This window comes from Ursus arctos, unplaced genomic scaffold, assembly GCF_023065955.2.
Source record: "Ursus arctos isolate Adak ecotype North America unplaced genomic scaffold, UrsArc2.0 scaffold_14, whole genome shotgun sequence".
NCBI lineage: Eukaryota > Metazoa > Chordata > Mammalia > Carnivora > Ursidae > Ursus > Ursus arctos.
The window spans coordinates 21352988-21375763 of record NW_026622808.1 but is presented as its reverse complement, the minus strand read 5'-3'; the positions used below and the strand labels follow the sequence as shown (position 1 = coordinate 21375763).

Genomic DNA, 22776 nt, shown 5'->3' with positions numbered 1-22776 from the left:
AGCCAGGACACCGCCTCGTACGCACGGCCTCACGTCTTCCTCTTCGCTGAACAGGCAGGGGCTTTCCAGCCTATTTAGGAAAAATGCCAAGGGCATAATGGCATCAGTGACACGCAGATGGGATGTGAGGACGGGGAGCTGGGGAAGCAGTTCATGGGGCAGGGTCTCTGGCGCAGCCCTGAGCTTGCTGCCCTGCTGGGGCCGAGCGTAGAAGCCTCTCTGGTGCGAAAGAGAGAGCAGGCAGGACACAGAAGATGATGCCCCCACAAGGCCCCTGGCCTTGGTTGCCCCAGTTCCTTCTCCGTTTGGGGGTGCTCGTTCCTCTCCTGACCCTGAATGCTTCCCCTGCCAGTTCTAGGCCGGTCTTTTGCCAGCTTCTCATCTCTTCTCTGCAGGTGTAACAACCGCACCCAGTGCGTGGTGGTTGCCGGCTCTGACGCCTTTCCCGACCCCTGTCCTGGGACCTACAAGTACCTGGAGGTGCAGTACGACTGTGTCCCCTACAGTGAGTCATCTTGTTCCTTGTGCGGACATGGGCCCTTCCCCCTCCCAGAAGCAAGCGAGGAGGAGACACCTTGACCACACACACACACACACACACACACACACACACACACACGGCCAAGGCAGGACCAGGCATTTGGGGCACAGATGGGCCTGCTCCCTCCCTCACACATTCTTTCCTCCCAGACCTGCCCCCCCTAGTCAGTCCCTGCCCCTCCCCCAGCCCCACAGGCTCTATCCCCATCTGTAGGGCACCTTCTTCCATTCTTGTTACCACAGCGCACTAGCCCTGCCCCTTCCCATGTAAAAAGCCACACCCCAGAACTCTTCTTGGTGCATCTACCTGTCTCCTGGTTCCCTGGACCTGGACCTTGCTGCCCTCCAACATCTCTGCCTCCCTTCTCTTCTCACATCTCTTCCGTTTCTGATCACCCCTTTACAAGCCCGCTCTTCCCTCTTACTCACTCCCCTTCTTTTCTCAACTCCCTCTCCTTTCTCTTGTCCCCCTCACCTCTCACGTACTCCCAGTCCTGCCCCTTCTCAGTCTTAGAAGCTGTGTTCCAAACCTGTAGAGAGGCAGACTGCCCTCTGAGGCCTGGTGGCAGATCTGGTGTGAAGGGCTAGGGGCATCTTCCACAGATACCTATCTCCTGGTTAGTGTGCCCATGATCATGATAGCACTTCCTGTCTGCAAGGGAAGTGCTGCCATGTTGGACTAAGATGGCCCCCAGGAAGCCTGAGGAGAGTAATCTGGGGAGCCAGGGACCTGGCTTTCTTGCAACTGGCCAAGGGGAGCCCACAAAGACAGGGTCTCTCCTCCTCAGCACTCCGCTCTTAACATGGCCCTTCTTTCCTGCCCTCACTGTCCCTTCCCTTCTCCCCATCATCCATTCCCCTCCTCTCCCTGCCAGCTTCATGTAGCCAACCTGGAGGTAGGGCCTCTGGGCAGATGGGGGAGGAGGCAGGGCCACCAGAGTGTCTGAGTGTGGGGGGCAGGGGCAGGGGAGCAGGAGGCCCTGTGACTCTCCCTCCTCTGCCCTCCCACCCCAGCCTCCCCCCTCAACCTTTGATTTCTCCTCGCAGGTGATGACCTACGTGCTGGGGAAAACAGGATCACTTATGTGCTTCCATAACCTTCTTTTACTCCTCACCCTTTCCTTTCAGCAACTGAGGCCTCCAGCCGCCACCTGAGGGGGACACCCATCTGATCCTTGAAGCCTCCCCACAGCACTGGGGACACTCTCCACCCACCCCCCGTGGCTGGGGCAGCAGGGAAGGGAGGCGGGAGGCTGGGAGCATTGCACAGCAGGGAAATCAGGCTGGGTTTGAGGCTCAGCCTGGCTCTGAAACTTGAGCAAATGACTTAAACTTCTCTGAGTTGCTGCAAAAGGAGGCAAGAGGCCAGGAGAGCATGCGTGTGAAGCACCTGGCCCAGGGCTGGCCACGGAGCCTGCTGTGTGGCAGAGTGCTGGATGTAAACTCCCCCCAGGGCAGTGGCTTCGTCCTCACCCCCCAGCGCCCAGACCCGAGCCTGGTTCAGGGTGTGCTCAGTAAGGGTGCGGGTGCCCTTCCAGGTCAGCTTAGCCCGCGTTTTCATCTATGATGGTGGAAGGGGGTCCCTTCCGGGGCATGCTGCCAGGAACAGAGAGAACGTGGGTAAAGCTCTTCACGCGCCCCATGCCATAGGCATCTACGAAAGAAACGGTGCCTACTTTTGCCAACTGCACGGAGCCTCAGTTTCCCATCTGTAGACAGGGTTCTGGAAAGACTGCCTGGGAAGGACCTAGCATGGTTCCAGCGCTTAGTCGCTGAGGAAGCAGGAGGCACTTGGTAGTCATTGCCTTTGTTGTGACTACTCGTAGTGATTTTGCCCAGTTATTGCTGTTGGTGATGAAAAATCAAACCAATGACACATGATGAGCACAGGCCTCTTGAGGCAGGCGAGAGAAAGGACAGGAAACACGTCCCTTGGTCCAAGTGGAGGCCAAAGCAAGTGGGCACCATGCGGGCAAAGAAGCAGGAAAAAAGAGGACATAGGGAGGAAAGAGGCATAGGGACCTCCTGAAGCTGATCCCCCCTCCCACGGAGTGTGGGCCAGGGCATGACCCTGGGAGAGCAGGCTGGCCCAGGGAGAGCAGGCTGGCCCAGGGCATGGGCAGCCCCAGTCGGACTGAGACAGCCAGCCTGAGCCCTGGGGGAGGTGGGACACACCGTGAATGTGTCTGGGACACGGTGGGGCCACGTGTGCCCTCCGCAGGCAGAACCCAGGGGTGAGGGGGTGTAGCTCCTGGTTGCAGAAGAGGGACTGGAGTTCCAAGGGTGAGGGAAGCTAGGCTGGAGAACAGGGAGGCGGGGCACTCACTTGTCCCCCACTGTTCGTGTTCGCTGAGCACTTCCTGTGTGCCAGGCCCTGGACGAGGCGCTGGGAAGGAAGCCAAACTCTCCCCTGTGGAACTCCCTGCTTGGGCCTCTAGAGAGGTGGCAGGAGAGCGAGGCCCTGGTCAGAGGTTCCTGAGGGGCCAGGGACACAGAGCCTGAAGGGGGAGCAGCCTGGGCAGCCATCTTGCGCTGGGCTTCAGAGGCTGGGGTGACCCCAGTGCTGGTGTGGGCGAGTCAGGGGTGGGTGCAGGGGCCCACCACAGGGAGGGGGCAGTGGGTGTGTGGGACTCCCCCCCCACACACACACAAACACACAGCCAGACAGGCCCGACTAACGCTGGATTTGCCTTGCAGCTGAGCACATTCTAACCGTGCCCCCTTCCTCCCCCAGGTGCGCCCGCCCGCCCGCCGGGCAGCAGGCAGGGAGCTCCTGGCTCCTGGGCCCCCAGTGGGGGGCTGGGCAGAAACACGGAGCCACAGGCTTGTCCCGGGGGAGCATGGGAGCGTGGGAGCGTGTCTGTGCCCCCACCTGCTGTCTGTGATGTCCCCCTACCCCAGCCTCTTCCTTCTCTGCCTCTGTCTCCCCCGCCCGGCTCTCTGAGGCCCAGGGGCTCTGCCTGTCTGCCTCGCCGCCGCCCATCATCCTGTGTTCCACTCCGCCGCCCTCTCTCTCTGTGTTGGCTTTTTCTGGGTTGTGAGGGCTTGGGGGAGCTCAGCTGGATCCTAGCAAGGCCAGCACAGAGAGGGAAGGAGTTCAGCGTGTTCTCTCAGCTGGGGGCGCCCAGGCCCCTGAAGGCACTGAACCCCTTCCCCCTTGGCCCCTGGTTCTAGCAGGAGGGCAGCAGGAGGGTTGTGCGGAGGGGGGGAACCTGTGTGGCTCTTCCACCCCTGCCACGTCCTCCCTGGTGCTCCCCTCACCAGAGCCCACCTTCCAGCTGAAGCTCCCCCTCCCCAACCCCCACTGCACTGAGGGTGCCCCCACCCATCTGAGGGCTCCGTCCACCTGCCTGTTTGTACACCTCCCCCCCCCCCCCCCCCCCCGTCTCTCTTGGTCTCTGTCCTCGCGTGTCTTCCCCTCCCTGTGACTGTCTCCCGGACACTCTCCCCAGAGGAAGGGACTTGGGGGCGGGGGCTGAGCTGATGATACGTTCGGGGTTGGGGAACCAGGATGAGGAAAGAAAGGAAAAGGGGGCATGTTGCCAGATAAGAAACGAAAGCAATTTAATCTTTTTTTTTCTCTTTTTTTCTTGCACATTTTTTTTCAATTTGTTTTCTCTCTCTCTTCCGATGCTTAAAGTAGAAGTGGAGCAGAAAGGTAAACGCACTGTTACCAATGCTAACCCCTAACTCACACTTTGCTCTCGCCTGTACCGTACTTATGTGACCCACCCTCCCCACTCGGCCCCTTCTTCTCCCCACCCCAACTGGGTCCAGTTGGTATCCCCCACCCCGGGTGTCCTCCCGGTGGGGCCAGCCCTGGTGCCGCCACGGGCGGGCGACTCCACCCGAGGAAGCTCCTCTCTGAGCACGGGCAGGACCTTCTGTCTCTCTCTCTCTCTCTGCCTTTTTCTCGCTGTCCCTCCTTCCTAGTCCCAGCCCTTGCGGGGGGGACCTGGCCTTCTCTCATACTTATTTTGCCTCCTTCAGGAGAAGTGTGTAAGCATCCAGGGTGGGAGGGGAGGGAGGGACCCCCTTCTCTGGCTCCCGACTGGGGGCGGAGTGCACCGGGTGAGCCAGGCGAGCGGTCTTTCTCCTCTTCTTCCTGCCCCCACTTCTGTACCACGTGTCTGGCTCGGGGAGGCGGGATGGAGGGGACACCTTTGTTTTCCTTTTGGGGAGCAGATTCCTTCTATCTCTCGGGCTCCTGGTGGCATAAGTTCCTTCTGGTTTGGCGTTTCCAAGGCCCAGAGCTGTTTTGGAGCACGGAGCACCAGTTTCCCCCACCCCCAACCCCCATCCTTGACCGGCCAGGGGGGCCCAGCCCTGGGGAGGGATGTAAAGCTGTCCCCAGCCCTGGGAGGGCAGTCTGCCAAATTGGGGGCCAAAGGGCGGGGGTGGGCCTTATGGTGGGGGGAGCGCTGGGTGGGGGAGCGTTTTCTCTGGTTCTGAAACACTTGCGAAGCTGCAGTCAGGGTTTCTTCTGGGCTGTTTTGGTTAGAGGACCAGGGAGAGGGGGGTTGGGGGAGGTATAGGCCGGGTCAGGGGACTTTCACGAGCACCGTAATTTCTTGCAGGGTTAACCTTCAGCAGGGGAAAACTCCATGGTGGGTGGAGCTCTTCCCAGCATTTGGAGAGGGGAGGGGATAGAGCGGAGGAACTTGGAGGGTGGGATATTGGGGAAGGTCCAGTCCTCCCCTGAAATTTCGGGGACATTGACAGCCCTGAGGCTGGCCATGGGGGCAGGGCCCGGGTGAGCCATCCTTGCAGGATGCTCTTACCTTGAAATTACGGTGGTCTGTGGAGCATCCCCTTCGAGGAAGGTGGGGCGGGGTCCCTCCAAGCTGCTCCCCTCCCCCTGCCCTCCCCCATCTCAGAGAGGCCTGGGCAACTAGCCCAGGCCCCAACCCTCACTGCCCCGCCACTCTCTCCCTCTCTCTCTCCCTGAGTCTCTCTCGCACCCAGCACCAGACACTCTTCTTACAGGCCCGGTGGTGGTTTGGATACCGCAGCCCTGGATCTTTTCTCTTCAAGGGGGGAGGGAGGGGGAGGGAAGAGGAGGTGTTGGGAGCTTGGTGCTGGGGAGGGGTCCTTACTGTCAAAGGCCCCAGGCAGACCCTTCCTCATCTTCTCCCCCTTTCCCAGGGTAACCTCTAACCACATTTTCCTCCTCCACACCCTTTTGACCAGGTCAGGCTCTGAGACCTCCCACCGCCCCCTCACACACACAGACATATCTGCTCAGGGGCCACAGAGCTGGCAGGGGTCCTGGCTTGGGGAGAGGGGAGACCTGGGCACAGAGGAAAAGGTGGACGCCAGGTGTGCTGGACATGGTGCAAGCCAACCCCTAAGGGCACAGGGGACAAGGAGATGGTGGAGCCCAGGATGCAAGCCAGGATCCCTCTGGTTCCTGCTCACTTCTGGATCCCAGACTCCCTTCCCCTTCCTAAAACAGGGTGTGCTCCTGGCTGCTTGCACCCGGGGCCCCTTGTCCCTGATGCTGTGAAGGGAGGGCTAGATATCCCCCCACCTAAGCCTGTCAAAGAGTGAGGCTGGAAGTGGGGGAATGAGGAGTGGTGCCTGTCCATGACCCTTTTGCCACTGGGGCTGCCCCCCAAGCCCACACCAGGTCCCAGCCCTCCCTGTTCCCTTGGGGCCAGCTGCTTTGGTGACAGACCAAGCAGGAGCAGAGAATTCACTGCAGACCCTCACCCTGGCCTGTCTGTGGGTTCAGCTAGCAGGGAGGTGAGAGGGAGGCCCAGCCATCCTGGATGGAGGGGTATCTCTGGACATCACCACTCCCAAGTCCAGACCCCTACTGGGTCAGTAAGGGGAGGCTAGGAGCAGGTGGCACTGGGATGTGACGGGGCAAGGGTGGGCAGGCCAGCGGTGGCCAACGAGATGCAGTTGAGGTTTTCCTCCTTTTCAGGGAATGGGGGGGTGGGGCGGGGCCCCCCACCTTTCTGACATCAGCGCTGCCTTGGTCCCTCCTCCCGAGCCGGGGATGGTCACAGGTAAATCGGGGTCCGGGGCAGGGGAGGGTGGGGGGCCTGGCTGGGGCGGGCTGGGTCTTTATCCTAGCTCCTGGTTCCCTCCCTTGCCCCCTCTGAGCTGGACCTGGGACTGCCCCCCCGAGGGACCCTCAGTCGGGCCTGGGCCTTGGAGTGAATTCTCTGCTCACCCCTCTCTCCTCGCCAGCACTAACCCTTTCTTCCCAGGTGGTCTCCAGCGTGCCTCCCTTGGAGCCAGGACCTCGCCGAGGCCCCCCACTTTGTCTCTCTTCCCTCCACGCAGCTCTCCTCTCCCCTTCCCCAACTCTCCCAGGGAGCCCCATCCTTCCCCATGTCCCCCAACTCCCCCCCCCCCCCCGCCCTGTGCACCACTGTAGTGTCTGCTGCTGAGCACACCCCATGAGAGACCTTGCCGGCTGGGGGCAGGGCTGGGCACCCTGGGGGAGGGGCTGGGCTTCTCCAAAAGCCCCTCCTCACCTATTGATTGTGTGGGTACTGGGTGTGGGGGGGCCACAGGCTGCATCAGGAACTTTGGGTGCCTCCTCTATCCTGGAATAGGGGGGGATTCCTGACACCCATAGTGGGTACGGAAACATCACTCTACTGTGCAATTTTTGCAGGGGGGGAGGTGGAGACAAACAAAACCTGTGTCCTGGTGTGGTTGGTGAAGGATGGGACCCTCGACCGTAGCTCTTCCATAGGGGGCTGTGACGATGGCGAAGGAGCAGGGCACTGAGTCCCTGGAACTTCAAAGCCAGAAGTGGCTGCAGTGAGGAGATCTTTCCGCCCCCACTTAAGGCACACAAGGAAGTCTGGGAGGGCTCTTGCCAAACCCTTTATCCCCAGCCTGTGGGGTCTCTAGCAGCCAGGGAAGGAAAGAGGGGCACCACCTCCTCCCCTCCCCCTACTAACCCTGCTCTTAATGGCCTCCAGGGTTGACATCTCCAGGGAGAGGGGCAGCTGGGCAGGGCAGGGGTCCCAGCCCGGAAACCCCCTTCCCATCACCAGCCCTACCAAGCAACCGTGACTGCAGCAGCAGGAGGGGACAGCCTGGCTACCCCGGGCGCGTGACCAACTTGCCTCTTTCTCTCCCCCTCCCTCGCCTCTGCTCCTCCTCTCCCCGTGTCCTCCCTGCCCGCCCACCCACCCGGCCCAGTCTTCGTGTGCCCAGGGACCCTGCAGAAGGTGTTGGAGCCCACCTCCACGCACGAGTCGGAACACCAGTCTGGCGCGTGGTGCAAGGACCCGCTGCAGGCGGGTGACCGTATCTACGTCATGCCCTGGATCCCCTACCGCACGGACACGCTGACGGAGTACGCCTCGTGGGAAGACTACGTGGCCGCGCGCCACACCACCACCTACCGCCTGCCCAACCGCGTGGACGGCACGGGCTTTGTGGTCTACGACGGCGCGGTCTTCTACAACAAGGAGCGCACGCGCAACATCGTCAAGTACGATCTGCGCACACGCATCAAGAGCGGGGAGACGGTCATCAACACGGCCAACTACCACGACACGTCGCCCTACCGCTGGGGGGGCAAGACGGACATCGACCTGGCTGTGGACGAGAACGGGCTGTGGGTCATCTACGCCACCGAGGGCAACAACGGGCGCCTGGTGGTGAGCCAGCTCAACCCCTACACGCTGCGCTTCGAGGGCACGTGGGAGACGGGCTACGACAAGCGCTCGGCGTCCAACGCCTTCATGGTGTGCGGAGTCCTGTACGTGCTGCGCTCCGTGTACGTGGACGACGACAGCGAGGCGGCCGGCAACCGCGTGGACTACGCCTTCAACACCAACGCCAACCGCGAGGAGCCGGTCAGCCTGGCCTTCCCCAACCCCTACCAGTTCGTCTCCTCCGTGGACTACAACCCTCGCGACAACCAGCTCTACGTCTGGAACAACTATTTCGTGGTGCGCTACAGCCTGGAGTTCGGACCGCCCGACCCCAGTGCCGGTAGGGATGGGCTCCCCCTCCCTCGGCCCCAGGGTGGGGGGAGCACGCAGTGCGCTAAGAGCTGGGATCTGGAGGGGGCCCCGGGGATCCCCGCAGCACGCGACGGAGGCTGGCCTAAGCCGTTCAGTGAACTCGTTTCGTTTTCACAGTTTATGAGGTAGGGAGCACTACTGCCATTTTACAGATGGAGAAACTAAGGCCCTGGGAGGGCTGGGGGGAGGGTGTTAGTTTCCTCCTCCGAGGAATACTCTGGACCCCGCGTTCCTAACCATTAAGTTGTACCGCCTCTCCCAGGGGCCGGTGCACTTTTAGCCCTGGAACCCTCATCAGCACAACCTGGGTGGAAGCCTGTGCCTGTGAAACAGAACAAAGTCCGGCTGCCAGTATTGAGGGCAAGGGCCCCTCTGCAGTCTCTATCTGCCCTTTCAGCTGCCCTCAGCCAGCTCTGAGCAGCCCCAGAGCGCTGGGGAGCCTGATCCAGTCCAACCTCGTTTGCATAATGGGGAGCTAAGGCCCGCACAGGGAAGGGGCACAGGGAAGGGACTCCGCCAGGTTACAGGGACCAGAGTGAGAGTGGAATGAGGATGGGAGGTGGCTGTGTTCAGACATCCTCTTCCTGGCCCGTTCTCTTTGGTTATACTCAGACCTCAGGCTACACTCAATTGAATTTTTACTGCCTTTTGATGCTTTAGATGGTCTTGGGGGCAGAGAGAGGCCAGGGGAGATCTCCCAGACCCAGTGGGGACCAGGATATCCTCCCACTTCGGAGAAGATGCTAGAATGCCAAGGACCCCATGCCTGAGCACACCATGGCAGGCCCCCGGGTCTGGGATGACCTTGTCTTGTATACCATCGTCCCTTCCAGGCCCAGCCACTTCCCCGCCTCTCAGCACAACCACCACGGCTCGACCCACACCTCTCACCAGCACGGCCTCACCCGCAGCCACCACCCCGCTCCGCCGAGTGCCCCTCACCACGCACCCCGTGGGCGCCATCAACCAGCTGGGACCTGACCTGCCTCCAGCCACAGCCCCGGCTCCCAGCACCCGACGGCCCCCAGCCCCCAATCTGCACGTGTCCCCAGAGCTCTTCTGTGAACCTCGAGAGGTCCGGCGGGTCCAATGGCCAGCCACCCAGCAGGGCATGCTGGTTGAGAGGCCCTGCCCTAAGGGGACCCGAGGTGAGTACGGAGGCTGCAGTCACCTCACTGTGGCTGGCTTGGGGCGTGGCCACACCTGGTCTGGCCAGGGAAGATCCCACCCCTCAGCTTAGCCCAGACGCACTTGTCCGTCTCCCCTGCCAGAATATGGGCTTTATGAGGGCAGGGGTCTGCAGCTGTGTTCCCAGAGCCCAGCAGAGCTCTCAGGGTACAGGATCAGCTCAGTGAGTCTCCCTGCCCTGTCCCCTCTTGCAGTGCCAGGCAGACCAGGAAGGGAGCCCAGAGGAGGTGACTTGGGCCCCCCGGCTTCAGGCTGAGTTGGACCAGGCCCCGATGCAGCCAGTGGCAGTCCAGAAAGCAGCTGAAGTGCCAGGCGGGGTGGGGCCAGGACCATGTGCTCCCAAGTGGAGCGATCAAAAGGGAGAGTCTGAAGAGGCTTAAGGGAGAAGAGGCTTCCAAAATGGACTTCGCTAGAAAGTTTCATTTCTGGTAGGCAAAGATGGAAGGAAGAAGAACCAAGAGGGGAGAGCTTAGAAGTGAGGGGTAGCTTATGTCACCTCAGAGTGACACCTCTCTTGACTGTCCGGCCCTCTTCATGTCCGGTCTTCCGTGTTTCCTTCACCTCTCTCCTCACCTACCTGTTCCCCTGTCATCTTGTTTCCCTGCTATGGCCCCTTTTTCTCTCCTTCCCTGTGGCTCCCTTTTCTGTTCCTGTCTGTCCCTGCAGGAATTGCCTCCTTCCAGTGTCTACCAGCCCTGGGGCTCTGGAACCCCCGGGGCCCTGACCTCAGCAACTGCACCTCCCCCTGGGTCAACCAGGTGGCCCAGAAGGTACCAGCAGCAGCTGTCCCTCCCAGACTGGCACATTTGCTTGCACACTGGGCCCTGGGTGGCCGGGCACAAGGCACACTGGGGCAGTAGAGCAACTGGGAAGACAAACGGGCAGGTCTGGGAGCCGTGACTGAGTGGGTCCCCTCCCTGGCCTACAGAGGGAACAGAGACAGATGGGGAGGGAGAAGGGGTCAAGAGGGAGGGAGGAGAGGGGCCAAGCAGGCTGGGCAGGTGAAAAGGGAACATGTGAGAAGCAAGGTGGTCTCTGAGATAGCCGGGGGCCCCACTCCCACCTCACACAGATCAAGAGTGGGGAGAATGCAGCCAACATTGCCAGCGAGCTCGCCCGTCACACCCGAGGCTCCATCTACGCGGGTGACGTGTCCTCCTCCGTGAAGCTGATGGAGCAGCTGCTGGATATTCTGGATGCCCAGTTACAGGCCTTGCGGCCCATTGAGCGCGAGTCGGCGGGCAAAAACTACAACAAGGTGGGGCCTGGCAGTGGGGCCAAAGGGGGGGGGACTGCCCTGAGGGCTCAAGAAGAGTCCAGCCTGGTACCTCCAAGCTAGGCGGCCAGAGAGCAGAGGACTGATCCCAGGCATACTGGATCTTCCTCCTGAGCTGCCCTTGGACTGTCCTTAGAGTTGAGGGTCCCTTAGGAACAGGTCCTGCTCACACCCAGCCATGGGTTGGTGGCAGCTGCAGAAAAGCCAGCTCTCCAGGGCCCAGATGTGACAGTGTTGGCATTAGGGAATCTGACGGCACCTCGCTCTCTTTTCCCAGATGCACAAGCGGGAGAGAACTTGCAAAGACTACATCAAGGTGAGGCCCAGAGGGTTCCTGCTGGCCATGTAGGGGGTGAGGCAGCCCTCATCCCTTGGGCACGCCCCAGGCAACCCTGGGGATGGAGCTCGAGAGGAGGGTATGTAGAGTCAGAGTCCAGCCCAGGGAACTGGAGGATGTGGGGGGAATCACAGTACCACCCCCTCGCCTGCGTAGGCTGTGGTGGAGACAGTGGACAACCTGCTGCGGCCAGAGGCCCTGGAGTCCTGGAAGGACATGAATGCCACGGAGCAGGTGCATACAGCCACCATGCTCTTGGATGTGCTGGAGGAGGGTGCCTTCCTGCTGGCCGACAATGTCAGGGAGCCCGCCCGCTTCCTGGCTGCCAAACAGAATGTGGGTGAGTGCTGCCGTGGTGCCCAGGGCAAGTTCAGGTGCAAATCCTTTTTTCCCCCAAGGTTTTATTTATTTGAGAGAGGGAGCGAGTGAGCAAGCATGTGCATGAGTGGGAGGAAAGGGAGAGAATCTCAAGCAGACTCCGTGATGAGCGTGGAGCCCGATGCAGGGCTCAGTCTCGCAACCCTGAGATCATGATCCGGTGCAAATCTTGAACTGTGGGGCCTGCCAACTAGGGACACCCTAGCCTTGGGCCTCTTGCCATAGCTGGGCCCCTGGACTGGGGACAGACATTAACCACATCTGCCCTGCTGTCCCCTGTCCCCACAGTTCTGGAGGTGACAGTCCTAAACACAGAGGGCCAAGTGCAGGAGCTGGTGTTCCCCCAGGAATACCCAAGCGAGAACTCCATCCAGCTGTCCGCCAATACCATCAAGCAGAACAGCCGCAACGGTCAGTGCCCAAGCCCTGGGCTGGCATCCCTGCCTCACGAAGAGCATCACATCTTACATTGCATTGGGTTGAAGAATCCGAGAGAAGGGTGGGACTCATAACAACACACAGAGTTGTTCTCCATTCAAGCAAGCAGTACATTTCAGGGGATTTGTGGGGTCCCCCCAAAGCCCCAGAGCACAGGACACTTTGTAGTTTGCAGGGTTCACTCCTGTGCAGTGGCACTCGAATCTCCTAGCACAGGGAGGTCTATCCCGTTTGAGACTAAGGCTCGGAGAGGTTGGGGATTTGCCGGAGGTCACACAGCAAGTGAGGTGGGGGCTGGGGACACAGTCCCTATGTATCCTGGCATACTGCCTTGCCATTTGGAACTGCCTACAACTGATTGATGGTACATGGCAGGGCTCCCCAAGCCCCCCTCACCTGGGCCACAGCCTGGCTTCAAGAGGTCCCAGTGGCCAGTGTGGCTGAAGGTGTGCTCGCTCAGGACTGATGGCACACCCCGCCGTGCCTGTCCCCCCAGGTGTGGTCAAAGTTGTCTTCATCCTCTACAACAACCTGGGCCTCTTCTTGTCCACCGAGAATGCCACGGTGAAGCTAGCGGGTGAAGCGGGTTCCGGTGGCCCAGGTGGCGCCTCCCTGGTGGTGAACTCCCAGGTCATCGCAGCGTCCATCAACAAGGAGTCCAGTCGCGTCTTTCTCATGGACCCTGTCATCTTCACCGTGGCCCACCTGGAGGTGACTGAGGCGTCCCCACCCCCCCTGGGGGTCCCACCATCTTCCGTGTCCCCAGGCTGTATATTCTCCCCACTGTGCGTTCACCCACCCCAAGAGCAAGTTACGACCCCTCCCTGGGGCACCAGCCCCCCAACTCCCACCGCAACAGCTTGGGCCATTTGCCCCCAGAGATCCCAGACTGTCACCTGGAGCCCCAGGCACTTTTCTCATGCTTGTCACCATCCCCATAGCTGGGTGTGGGGGCTGGAACGGGACTCCCTGGATCTGACTGCCCGGCCACCACCACACAACAGGCCAAGAACCACTTCAATGCTAACTGCTCCTTCTGGAACTACTCGGAGCGTTCCATGCTGGGCTACTGGTCAACCCAGGGCTGCCGCCTGGTGGAGTCCAACAAGACCCATACCACGTGTGCCTGCAGCCACCTCACCAACTTTGCCGTGCTAATGGCTCACCGCGAGATCGTAAGCTGGCCGGCGCTCCGCTCCTCTGGGCAGGCCCATTTGCTGGCCTGGCTTTGCATGGCATCCTAGAGAGCGCTGCATGGGCAGTGCCAGGGAAGACCAGCTTCGTGGGCATGGGGGGGTGGCACCAGTCTTGCCCGGGGGCAGGAGGCCACATGTCTGGTTCTTTCTGGTCATGGTCCCAACCTTCTCCCAAGGCACTCTGGAGAAGCAAGTTGGTGTCACCTTTGTCATCTCTCCTCAAGTTTCCCAGAGCATGAGGACGTGAGCGTGCCACCTACAGAAGGGCGGGGGCCAGCAAGCTGGCCAGGGGGCAGAAGGCCAGACGGGCAGCACTGGTGGTGCTCACGGCCTGTGGCCTTGTCCGCCACCGGCACCTGGCTGAGCCCAGGGTGAGCCTGGCCAAGCTGCAAGGTCAGAAGTGCTAAGCGAATCCGTGCTCCTGTCCCCCAGTACCAGGGCCGCATCAATGAGCTGCTGCTGTCGGTCATCACCTGGGTGGGCATCGTGATCTCCCTCGTCTGCCTGGCCATCTGTATCTCCACCTTCTGCTTCTTGCGGGGGTTGCAGACCGACCGCAACACCATCCACAAGAACCTGTGCATCAACCTCTTTCTGGCCGAGCTGCTCTTCCTGGTCGGGATAGACAAGACTCAGTATGAGGTGGGCCGGGGGTCGGGGGCAGAGGCAGGTGGGAGGAGAGCCAGCGCTGGCACAGGAAGCCCCTCACCTGTGGTACCCCTCCCTGCTGCCCCCAGATCGCTTGCCCCATCTTCGCCGGCTTGCTGCACTACTTCTTCCTGGCCGCCTTCTCCTGGCTGTGCCTGGAGGGCGTGCACCTCTACCTGCTGCTGGTGGAAGTGTTTGAGAGCGAGTACTCTCGCACCAAGTACTACTACCTGGGCGGCTACTGCTTCCCGGCCCTGGTGGTAGGCATCGCGGCGGCCATCGACTACCGCAGCTATGGCACCGAGAAGGCGTGAGTGTCCCTCCTCTCATCCCCCGGGGTCTCTCCTGCCTGGCTCTGCTCAGCAGAATCCCTGGGGCCAGGACCCTCAGGGCAGTGGCCTTCCTGCTCCCGAGATCTAAGGCCACAATCTGCGGAATCCCCGGGGGCCAGGATGGGAGGGAAGGGCAGTCCCGCTTCTGTCTACCCCAGCCCCACTTCCTTTACAGCTGCTGGCTCCGAGTTGACAATTACTTCATCTGGAGCTTCATTGGACCTGTCTCTTTTGTTATCGTGGTAAGTGGGAAGGTGGTACCCCCAGTGCTACGTCTCCGTCCTTGACGCAAACTAGCCTGGACCCTCGCCCCCACTTTCCCCAAGCCCTGAAAGGGCTGGTTTGAAAACCATCGAAATTGAGCAGCCAGCTAAGAGGACAAGAACAGAGCGGGTCTGTAAAGCTCCGGCACCAAAGCCCATCCATCCAGGAACTGTGGTTTGAGCCCCTGCCTTGTGTCAGGCTGTGGGCCCTGTCCTCCCACCACCAGGAGCCACATTAACACAGTTGTTACCGGTCAGCGGGCACCTGAGGGCAGGTACATCTGCAGAGGAGGCCCCGAGGAAGGGGGCGTTGAGGTGGAGACTTGGCCAGGAGTTTGCACTGGGAGGTGGAGGGACCCCAAAGGACCCCCCAGACTAGCCCTTCCCCTTGTCCCACCCCCCAGGTGAATTTGGTGTTCCTCATGGTGACCCTGCACAAGATGATCCGGAGCTCATCCGTGCTCAAACCCGACTCCAGTCGCCTGGACAACATTAAGTGAGCACCCCTTCCCCACTTCCCCCTGCCGGCTCCGTACCAGGCCTGGTCTCTCCCAACGCTCCCTGAAATGTGATTTTACCACAAGATGTGATTTTAAGGACAAACATGGTGTTTTATTGTGCTTGTTGTATAGTTACTTAACAAGTATTAGAAAACATGGCATTAAGACATCCAGTCTGTGCTTTTGGGGACATAACTTCTTAGGGCAAGGGCAAGTTGAAAAGGTAAGTCCAATTCAAGGCAACTTAAAGAGAAATTGGCAGCAAAAGATAGTTGAAGGGTCTGGAAATATGGCCTAAGGCTGAAGGCAAATGACTGACCTTTGCAAAACCCCAAACCCCAACCTCAGGCCCAGGCTGGGTGGAAGTACCAGTGTGTAAGCAATGCCCACCTCCCCTCCCCCAGAAGGCCTACTCACCCCAGGTGGGCCTGTGCAGCTAGCATCCAGACCTACCTGAAGAGGGACACCGAGCAGCGGGGGAGGTTTCTCCACTGGCAAGGACGTTGACATTCCTGTCCCCTCCCCCAGATCCTGGGCCCTGGGGGCCATCGCACTGCTCTTCCTGCTGGGCCTCACCTGGGCGTTCGGCCTGCTCTTCATCAATAAGGAGTCAGTGGTCATGGCCTATCTCTTCACCACCTTCAACGCCTTCCAGGGGGTCTTCATCTTTGTCTTTCACTGCGCCTTACAGAAGAAGGTGAGGTCAGGGAAGGGGTCCAAGTGCCTGCCTTCTGCAGTGGGACCTGTGCGTGCTGTGAGGGGAGCATGGGCTTGGGGTCAGTGAGGATTTAGGCAGGGGTAAAGAGGGTTCTGGAACAGAGCAAGATATGGCAACCTGGGGGAGCGAGAGAGGATGGATTTGGGGAGTTGGGAGAGCACAGGGCAGGGTTGTGGTAATAGAGGACCACCCACCCACCTACGATGTGGGGGCACGAATCAGGTGTGTGGATGGGAGAGGACTGAGTACCACCCAGACAGAAGGTTTCTATTCAGTAGTTACAAGATAAACTGCAAATTCTGTGGTAATAAAGTTTCCTTTCCAACATGCTTACAGGAGCCCCCAGGCTCACAGATTCCTGCCCTGCCCTCCCTTCCCTTCCTCCCCTCCAGCCATTCTTTCCTCTGCTTTCTCTCAAACACCTGGAGAGGGGACACCTGGGTGGCTCATTCAGTTAAGCGTCTTCTTTCAGCTCAGGTCATGATTCCAGGGTCCTGGGATCGAGTCCTGCCTCAGGCTCCTTGCTTAGCGGGGAGCCTGCTTCTCTCTCTGCCTCTCCCCTGCTTGTGTGCTCTGATAAATAAAATCTTGGGAAAAAAACACCACCACCACCTAGACAGGACCCTCCTCAGGGCTTGTTTCCGTTACTCCCCAGATATCTATAAGGCCTGCTCCCCTGTTTCCTTCAGATCTTTGCTGGGATGTTTCCTCAGTGAGACTTCCCCTGGTCTATTTGAATTCACAAACCCCCACCACATCCCCCAACCCACCAGCACTGCCTGACCCCCTTCCTGGCCATATTGGTCTGCGTAGCGCCCAGCAGCATCAGACATCCTACAGTGTGCTGTTGTTTGCACGTACATATGGCTCGGTCTACCAAAATATTAGCTCTTGGAGGTAGGGCTGTGTGAATGATTTGTTCTGTACCATCCCTAGGGCCTAAGCTATGCCTGGAACATAGTAGATGCTCATTAAAGATCTGTTGAGTGAATGAATGAGAAACTCAGTGGAAGTAGAGAAAGGAGGATGAGCCTGAGCAGGGAGAGTGCCTGCCTAACTGGCTGGTTGCTGGGGGACAGGAGACAACGAGGTTTCTGAGGCTTGCAGGGGCACCCACTGCCAGCTGCGTGTCCCCCTCCCCCAGGTGCACAAGGAGTACAGCAAGTGCCTGCGTCACTCCTACTGCTGCATCCGCTCCCCACCCGGGGGCGCTCACGGCTCACTCAAGACCTCAGCCATGCGGAGCAACACCCGCTACTACACAGGGACCCAGGTACCTAGGCAGGGGCCAGGGCTCCAGGCAGGGCTCCCTGGGGCTGAGTGTTGGACCCAAGGGCCCAAGAGGCAGGGCAGCGCTCAGCCCAGGTCCCTGGTGGTGCTCAGCAGGCGACTGGCCTCAGAAAGATCCTGGAGGATGGGTAGCCTGGGGGTAAGGGGCTCACATCCAGGCTGTGTCCCCAGAGCCGAATCCGGAGGATGTGGAATGACACCGTGAGGAAACAGACGGAGTCCTCCTTCATGGCAGGCGACATCAACAGCACCCCCACCCTGAACCGAGGTGAGACTGCGCGTCCCTTGCCCTTGACTCTATCCCTCAAGATTCCTGGACCAGTGTCTCTGGGCCACCTTGTGACCTCTGATGTTCTGGACAGGTACCATGGGGAACCACCTGCTGACCAATCCCGTGTTGCAGCCCCGTGGGGGCACCAGCCCCTATAACACCCTCATCGCCGAGTCGGTGGGCTTTAATCCCTCCTCACCCCCTGTCTTCAACTCCCCAGGTGAGAGCACTCTGGTATAGGAAGAGGGTGACAGCCCCGGTCAGGGAGTGTGGTGGGGTCTGCATCCCGAGGGTCTCTGCTTGGGGTATCCTAGTGCTTCCTGAATTGGAGCCTGGGCTTGACTTTCCAAGCATACTCTCACCTTCTCTCTTTTCCCTCCTGGCCGGCATCTACAGGGAGCTACCGGGAACCCAGTAAGTGTGACTTGCCTGGTAACGTTTCCGAGGCCAGGAGGGGAATGTGATAGTGGCTTCCTGGGATGACTTCAATCAGGGAGGAGAATTCGGGTGCCCCCCCAGACCCCACACACATACAGCCGGAGGGGGTTATGTTTGGCCCATAGGTAGGCAACGAAGGTGGTGATGGTCAGAGCACAGGAAATGCAACTGGTCACTAGGGCTCTTCACACTGCTGAGATTCTGAGCCTCCAGGTGGGAGGAGACCTAGAGGGAACTGGTCCCCACCCCTGTTCCTCCAACTTGCTGCTGGGCTGGTGTCCCCACTACCAGTGAGGAAGAATGGGAATAGGAGATCCCAGCCCCGGGGAAAGCAGGCACCCCCTCTCCCATGTGCCCACAGCCCCGTCACTGCCCACCCTTCTCCTGAGCTGGCCCCTTTTTGCCTGCAGAGCACCCTCTGGGAGGCCGGGAAGCCTGCGGCATGGACACACTGCCCCTCAACGGCAACTTCAACAACAGTTACTCCTTGCGAAGCGGGGATTTCCCTCCAGGGGACGGGGCCTCTGAGCCACCCCGAGGCCGGAACCTGGCCGATGCTGCTGCCTTCGAGAAGATGATCATCTCAGAGCTGGTACACAACAACCTGCGGGGCAGCAGCAGCGGGGCCAAGGGCCCCCCACCACCCGAACCCCCCGTGCCACCTGTGCCAGGGGGTGGTGGCGAGGAAGAAGCAGGCGGGCCCGGGGGTGCTGACCGGGCAGAGATCGAACTTCTCTACAAGGCCCTGGAGGAGCCACTGCTGCTGCCCCGGGCCCAGTCGGTGCTGTACCAGAGCGATCTGGATGAGTCAGAGAGCTGCACTGCGGAGGATGGGGCCACCAGCCGGCCCCTATCCTCCCCTCCGGGTCGGGACTCCCTCTACGCCAGTGGGGCCAACCTGCGGGACTCGCCCTCCTACCCGGACAGCAGCCCCGAGGGGCCCAGTGAGGCCCTGCCCCCACCCCCGCCTGCACCCCCCGGTCCCCCTGAAATCTACTACACCTCGCGCCCACCGGCCCTGGTGGCCCGGAACCCCCTGCAGGGCTACTACCAGGTGCGGCGGCCCAGCCACGAGGGCTACCTGGCGGCCCCGGGCCTCGAGGGGCCAGGGCCCGATGGGGATGGGCAGATGCAGCTGGTCACCAGTCTCTGAGGGACCTCATGGACCAGGGGCTGGTGGCCCAGGCCAGGGAGGGAACCCTGGGTGGGGCTCCGGTGGGAGAGGGAGACTCATGGAGGCAGTGGCTGGTGGGCCACTCTCTCCAGGTGCCCTTCAGCCGTGGGCCCTCTAGGCCCCTCAGGAGCTCTGCCATGGGGGCCTGTGGTGCAGGGTTCACAGACAGGGTTTCCTACCAGCCACATGCACCAGCTCGATTTGGGGGAAGTGCAGTAAGGAGGAGCCAAGAGGTCCCCAAGGGAGTAAGGAAGGAGAAAGTGGATGGGTGCAGCCCACTCTTTACTTCCCCGTGTCCCCTACCTTTCTTCCCCCTAGAGGGAAATGAGGGCTTTGGGTTCCCTGGGCCAAGGGCCCTGCTGAACGGAACCTGTCAGCTGCTCCTCTCTCTGCAGCCAAAAATGCTGCCAGCTGCACCAGGAAGGAGCAGTGGGAGCAGACAGACAGACAGGTTCCACCTACACTACAGTTCCCTACTCCTGGAGACTGGGGCCTCTCTGGCCCGAGAGAAAGCCCCAGGGGCAAGAGGAATGGGCAGTTGTTGCTGCTGGTTTAAAGGTGGAACTTTCTCTGAAGCTCCTTCCCTCTGCTCTTCGTCCTTGCCTCCCCAGCAAGCCTGCCCATCAGCCTCCTCAAGTGCACCCAGTGACCCCCTCCCTTGGGGTGACTCCTGATGAAGCACAACTCCCCGCAGGGCCCCCAGCCCACAGGGGTGGCCATATTTGGGCAGTTCCCAGTCCTGTGGGCTCGGCTATCTGGGGAGCAGATTTTGGGTCTGGATCTCCCTGGGGAGTGGGTCCTGGGCTTGGATCTTTCCCTAGGGGGCCATCTTACCCCTTCCTCTCTCCTCCTCCTCCCCCATTGCTGTAAATATTTCAACGAAACGGAAAAGAAAAAAAAAAAAGACAAAAAAAAAAAAAAAAAAAGAAAGAAAATCTCATCACTTGAAGCCACCGGGAGCCTGTGGCCCAGCCAGCCCGGGGCTTTCTCCGGAGCAGAGTGGCGCCGCCGGGCCCTGGCAGCCAGGACTTCTCCGTGTATGTGTGCATCCCCAGCCGGGGTGGGCGGGCCGCCAGAGCAGCTTTTTACAATCCAGAGACAGAAAACAAAATCTAGAAGCAACAGCGAAACAAAGAACCTGTTTCCTTCCCGGCACCGTTTCTGTCGCCTCTTTCCCTGCTCCGCCTGTTCCCTGGCATCAGTCAGCCCTCCTGGGGCGTGTACCTCACTGCCTGCCCCAGGACCGGGGCCTGTCTCCCCCTCCCCTCCCCACTGGCCCGGGGAAGGCACCCTCACACCCAAAGATGCTTTTGCCAAGATGGCTGCGCTGTCCCTTTGAGTTCCTGCTTCTTGTATATTGCTTCTGGGACTCGGCTGAGGAGGAAGGGACTGACTTCCCACCTAGAGTGGGTGATGGGGGGAAAAAAGGGAAGGCAGCAGGTAGTAGGTGTGACAGGGAGGCTGGGAGTGATGCAGTTGTCTTCTTGGGGGGAGGGGGGCCCCAAAGGTGAGAGATCATCTTCCCTACCCTATACCCTTCTGTGGGGGAGGCAAAGCCAGGTACCAGGGCCTGCAGTCAGGACACCCCTGTACCAGGCACTCTACCCCAAACCTTAGACTCCGGAAGCTCTGGGCTGGGGATGTCTCCTGAGTACCTCTTCCAGCACCCTCCTCCAGCCGCTCACCCTGGCCTTCCCACCCTGCCCCCCAACTCTTTGAGAGTAGGGTAGTCCCATCACCACAGCAGCCCAGCCCTGTCATTGCCATTCTCCCAGGGGTGGCCCTCCACCTCTTCTCTGACCCCTTCTTGTCTCTTTTGTCCCTCCCTCTTTTCTCACAAGTGCCATGAGTTTTCAAACATCTTCGGGTCTCAGCCTGCTGCTGCCATAAACTTCTTTGGGTTAAGGGGGGGGGGGGCTCTAGGGAGGAACTGGGGGAAAGGGACAGGTAGGTATCTGGAGGAACCCTTTTTGCTGCTAGAAAGTCCCTCCCTTCTGGAGAGCTGGGGCTGGCTTGTCCCCATCAGTTAGGGGAGAAGGGGTCAGACCAAAGATGGTGGTTTGTCCCATGTAGGGAGACAGGTGTGGGAAGAAGGCAGGGTTGGGTTCCATCTCTAGCTTTTTCAGGTAAGAAGGCTGAAGACCATGGGTAAGTCTGGATGGGGAAGAGAAATAAGGATAAGGGACAGTCTTGCCCAGACAGCTGTGGCCTTCCTTGGCATTACTAGGCCAGGAACTCCACTGTGGGAAGGGGCAGCCAGAGGTCTGTGAAGAGCTGGCAAGAGAGGAGGGATGATGGAGTCGGCCTGGCATCAGTCCAGCTAGAGCTAGAGGCTGCCTCTCACACCAGCAAGAGGGCTAGGAGAGTAGGCTTGGCAGGAGAGTTTCCTGGGGGACTGAAGGTATACCAGGAATCGGCTTCCTCGCCCCTGAGCAGCCCTCCTCCTCTCTCTCCAGACACTGACAATCAAGGGGAGAGAGAGCGGGGTGGGTCCCTAGGTTCCCATTCCAGCCAAAATCACCAAGGTGGACTCCCAGGCCTCAGAGCTGCATGGCAGGGCCCCCTGGTGGGGTTGGACACCACTGCAGCCTAATGCAAAGCTACCCCCAAGAGCCCAGGTGACCCCTCACCCCAACCAGACCTGGTGCCTTGACACCCCACCCCAGCTGGGACGGTATAGAGAAGGAAGGGTCTTGGTTTCCTCTCCTACTCCCTTCCTTGGGCTCCTGAGTTCATTTGCTTTTAAATCTAATGTTTTCCTGTTTTTTTGGGGGGGGGGGGTGTTTTTGGTGGCTTTTATTTCTTTTTTTTTTTTTTGGTTTCCCTTGCCTTCCTTTCTCTGTCTCCACCTTTTCCCTGTGTCTTTCTCACTGTTGATGTGTTCCTCTTCTTTCACCCTCAATTTCTCTGTGTCCATTTGGGCCTCCTCCCCTCTCTCCCATCCCTTCCTCCCCCCCCCCCCCCCAATCCTCCTTGGTCTCCTTTTCGATATGCCAAACCAATTTTGGGTCGAGTGCATTTAACGAGAACAAAACAAAAGGCTCATAACAAGAACGTTTCAGAAAAAAACAAAAAGCTTAAAAAAAATTGTTGAGTCAAAAAAAAAATCAAACAATAAAGAAATTAAGATTTCTTGGAACGACAAGAGTGGTGTGACTCACTGGGGGGTAAGAAAGGGGTGAGTGGATCTGCTCAAAGTATCCCCAGGAGGCTGCCACAGTGAGGTACCTGCACTGAAGCATTTCGAACCCACGGCAGAAGCCTGGTGAGTCACAGCATCACTAACGTTTACAGAGAATTTTTTAAGTTCCTGGGCCTGGCTGAACACTTCAGGTGCAGTTTCTCTTTGAATTCTCATAAATGTTCTAGGGTGGAGGTTATCAGATCTCCATTATACAGATGAGAAAACTGGTTTACAATGCCTAGATGCATGCCCAAGTTTCCCTGGGCCGGGCCACTGCCATGTCAAGTCTCAGAGGCCCTTCAAGCTGTATTTAGAGCAGAACAGAGGAACTGTATGCTGTGCCTGTCTCCTTCCAACAGCCGTTCCTAGACTCCCACAGGCAGCTGGAATGGTGCATTTTCTTTTCTTTTTTTTTAAGATTTTATTTATTTGAAAGAGAGCACGCACAGGAGGTGGGGAGCAGCAGACTCTCCACTGAGCAGGGAGCCCAATCCCAGGCCCCTGAGGATCATGACCTGAGCCAAAGGCAGAAGCTTAACTGCTTAACGGACTAAGCCACCCAGGCACCCCTGCAATGTTGCATTTTCAAACATGACAAGGTGGAA

The 22776-nt window shown here is 59.5% G+C and overlaps 1 protein-coding gene across 4 annotated transcripts in view; it reads left to right on the top strand.

Annotated features, from left to right (window-relative positions):
• ADGRL1 (adhesion G protein-coupled receptor L1) overlaps window positions 1-22126 on the top strand; it is a 55070-nt gene extending 32944 nt beyond the window's left edge. For 2 of the 4 annotated variants that reach the window (XM_048226964.2, XM_026488031.4), the window contains exons 4-23: window positions 396-505; window positions 7708-8508; window positions 9374-9688; window positions 10395-10498; window positions 10801-10986; window positions 11282-11320; window positions 11498-11681; window positions 12008-12130; window positions 12654-12868; window positions 13162-13332; window positions 13786-13995; window positions 14091-14311; window positions 14509-14575; window positions 15001-15092; window positions 15625-15793; window positions 16959-17087; window positions 17276-17372; window positions 17467-17595; window positions 17772-17789; window positions 18224-22126. In XM_048226964.2, coding sequence (XP_048082921.1) covers window positions 396-505; window positions 7708-8508; window positions 9374-9688; window positions 10395-10498; window positions 10801-10986; window positions 11282-11320; window positions 11498-11681; window positions 12008-12130; window positions 12654-12868; window positions 13162-13332; window positions 13786-13995; window positions 14091-14311; window positions 14509-14575; window positions 15001-15092; window positions 15625-15793; window positions 16959-17087; window positions 17276-17372; window positions 17467-17595; window positions 17772-17789; window positions 18224-18966 — 4123 coding nt within the window. In that variant the 3' untranslated portion in view covers window positions 18967-22126. Of the gene's footprint in view, window positions 1-395; window positions 506-6469; window positions 6555-7707; window positions 8509-9373; window positions 9689-10394; window positions 10499-10800; window positions 10987-11281; window positions 11321-11497; window positions 11682-12007; window positions 12131-12653; window positions 12869-13161; window positions 13333-13785; window positions 13996-14090; window positions 14312-14508; window positions 14576-15000; window positions 15093-15624; window positions 15794-16958; window positions 17088-17275; window positions 17373-17466; window positions 17596-17771; window positions 17790-18223 lie in introns of all 4 variants that reach the window. The other 2 variants (XM_026488033.4, XM_057311566.1) reach the window with 2 other exon arrangements.
• The last annotated feature ends 650 nt before the right edge of the window (window positions 22127-22776 follow it).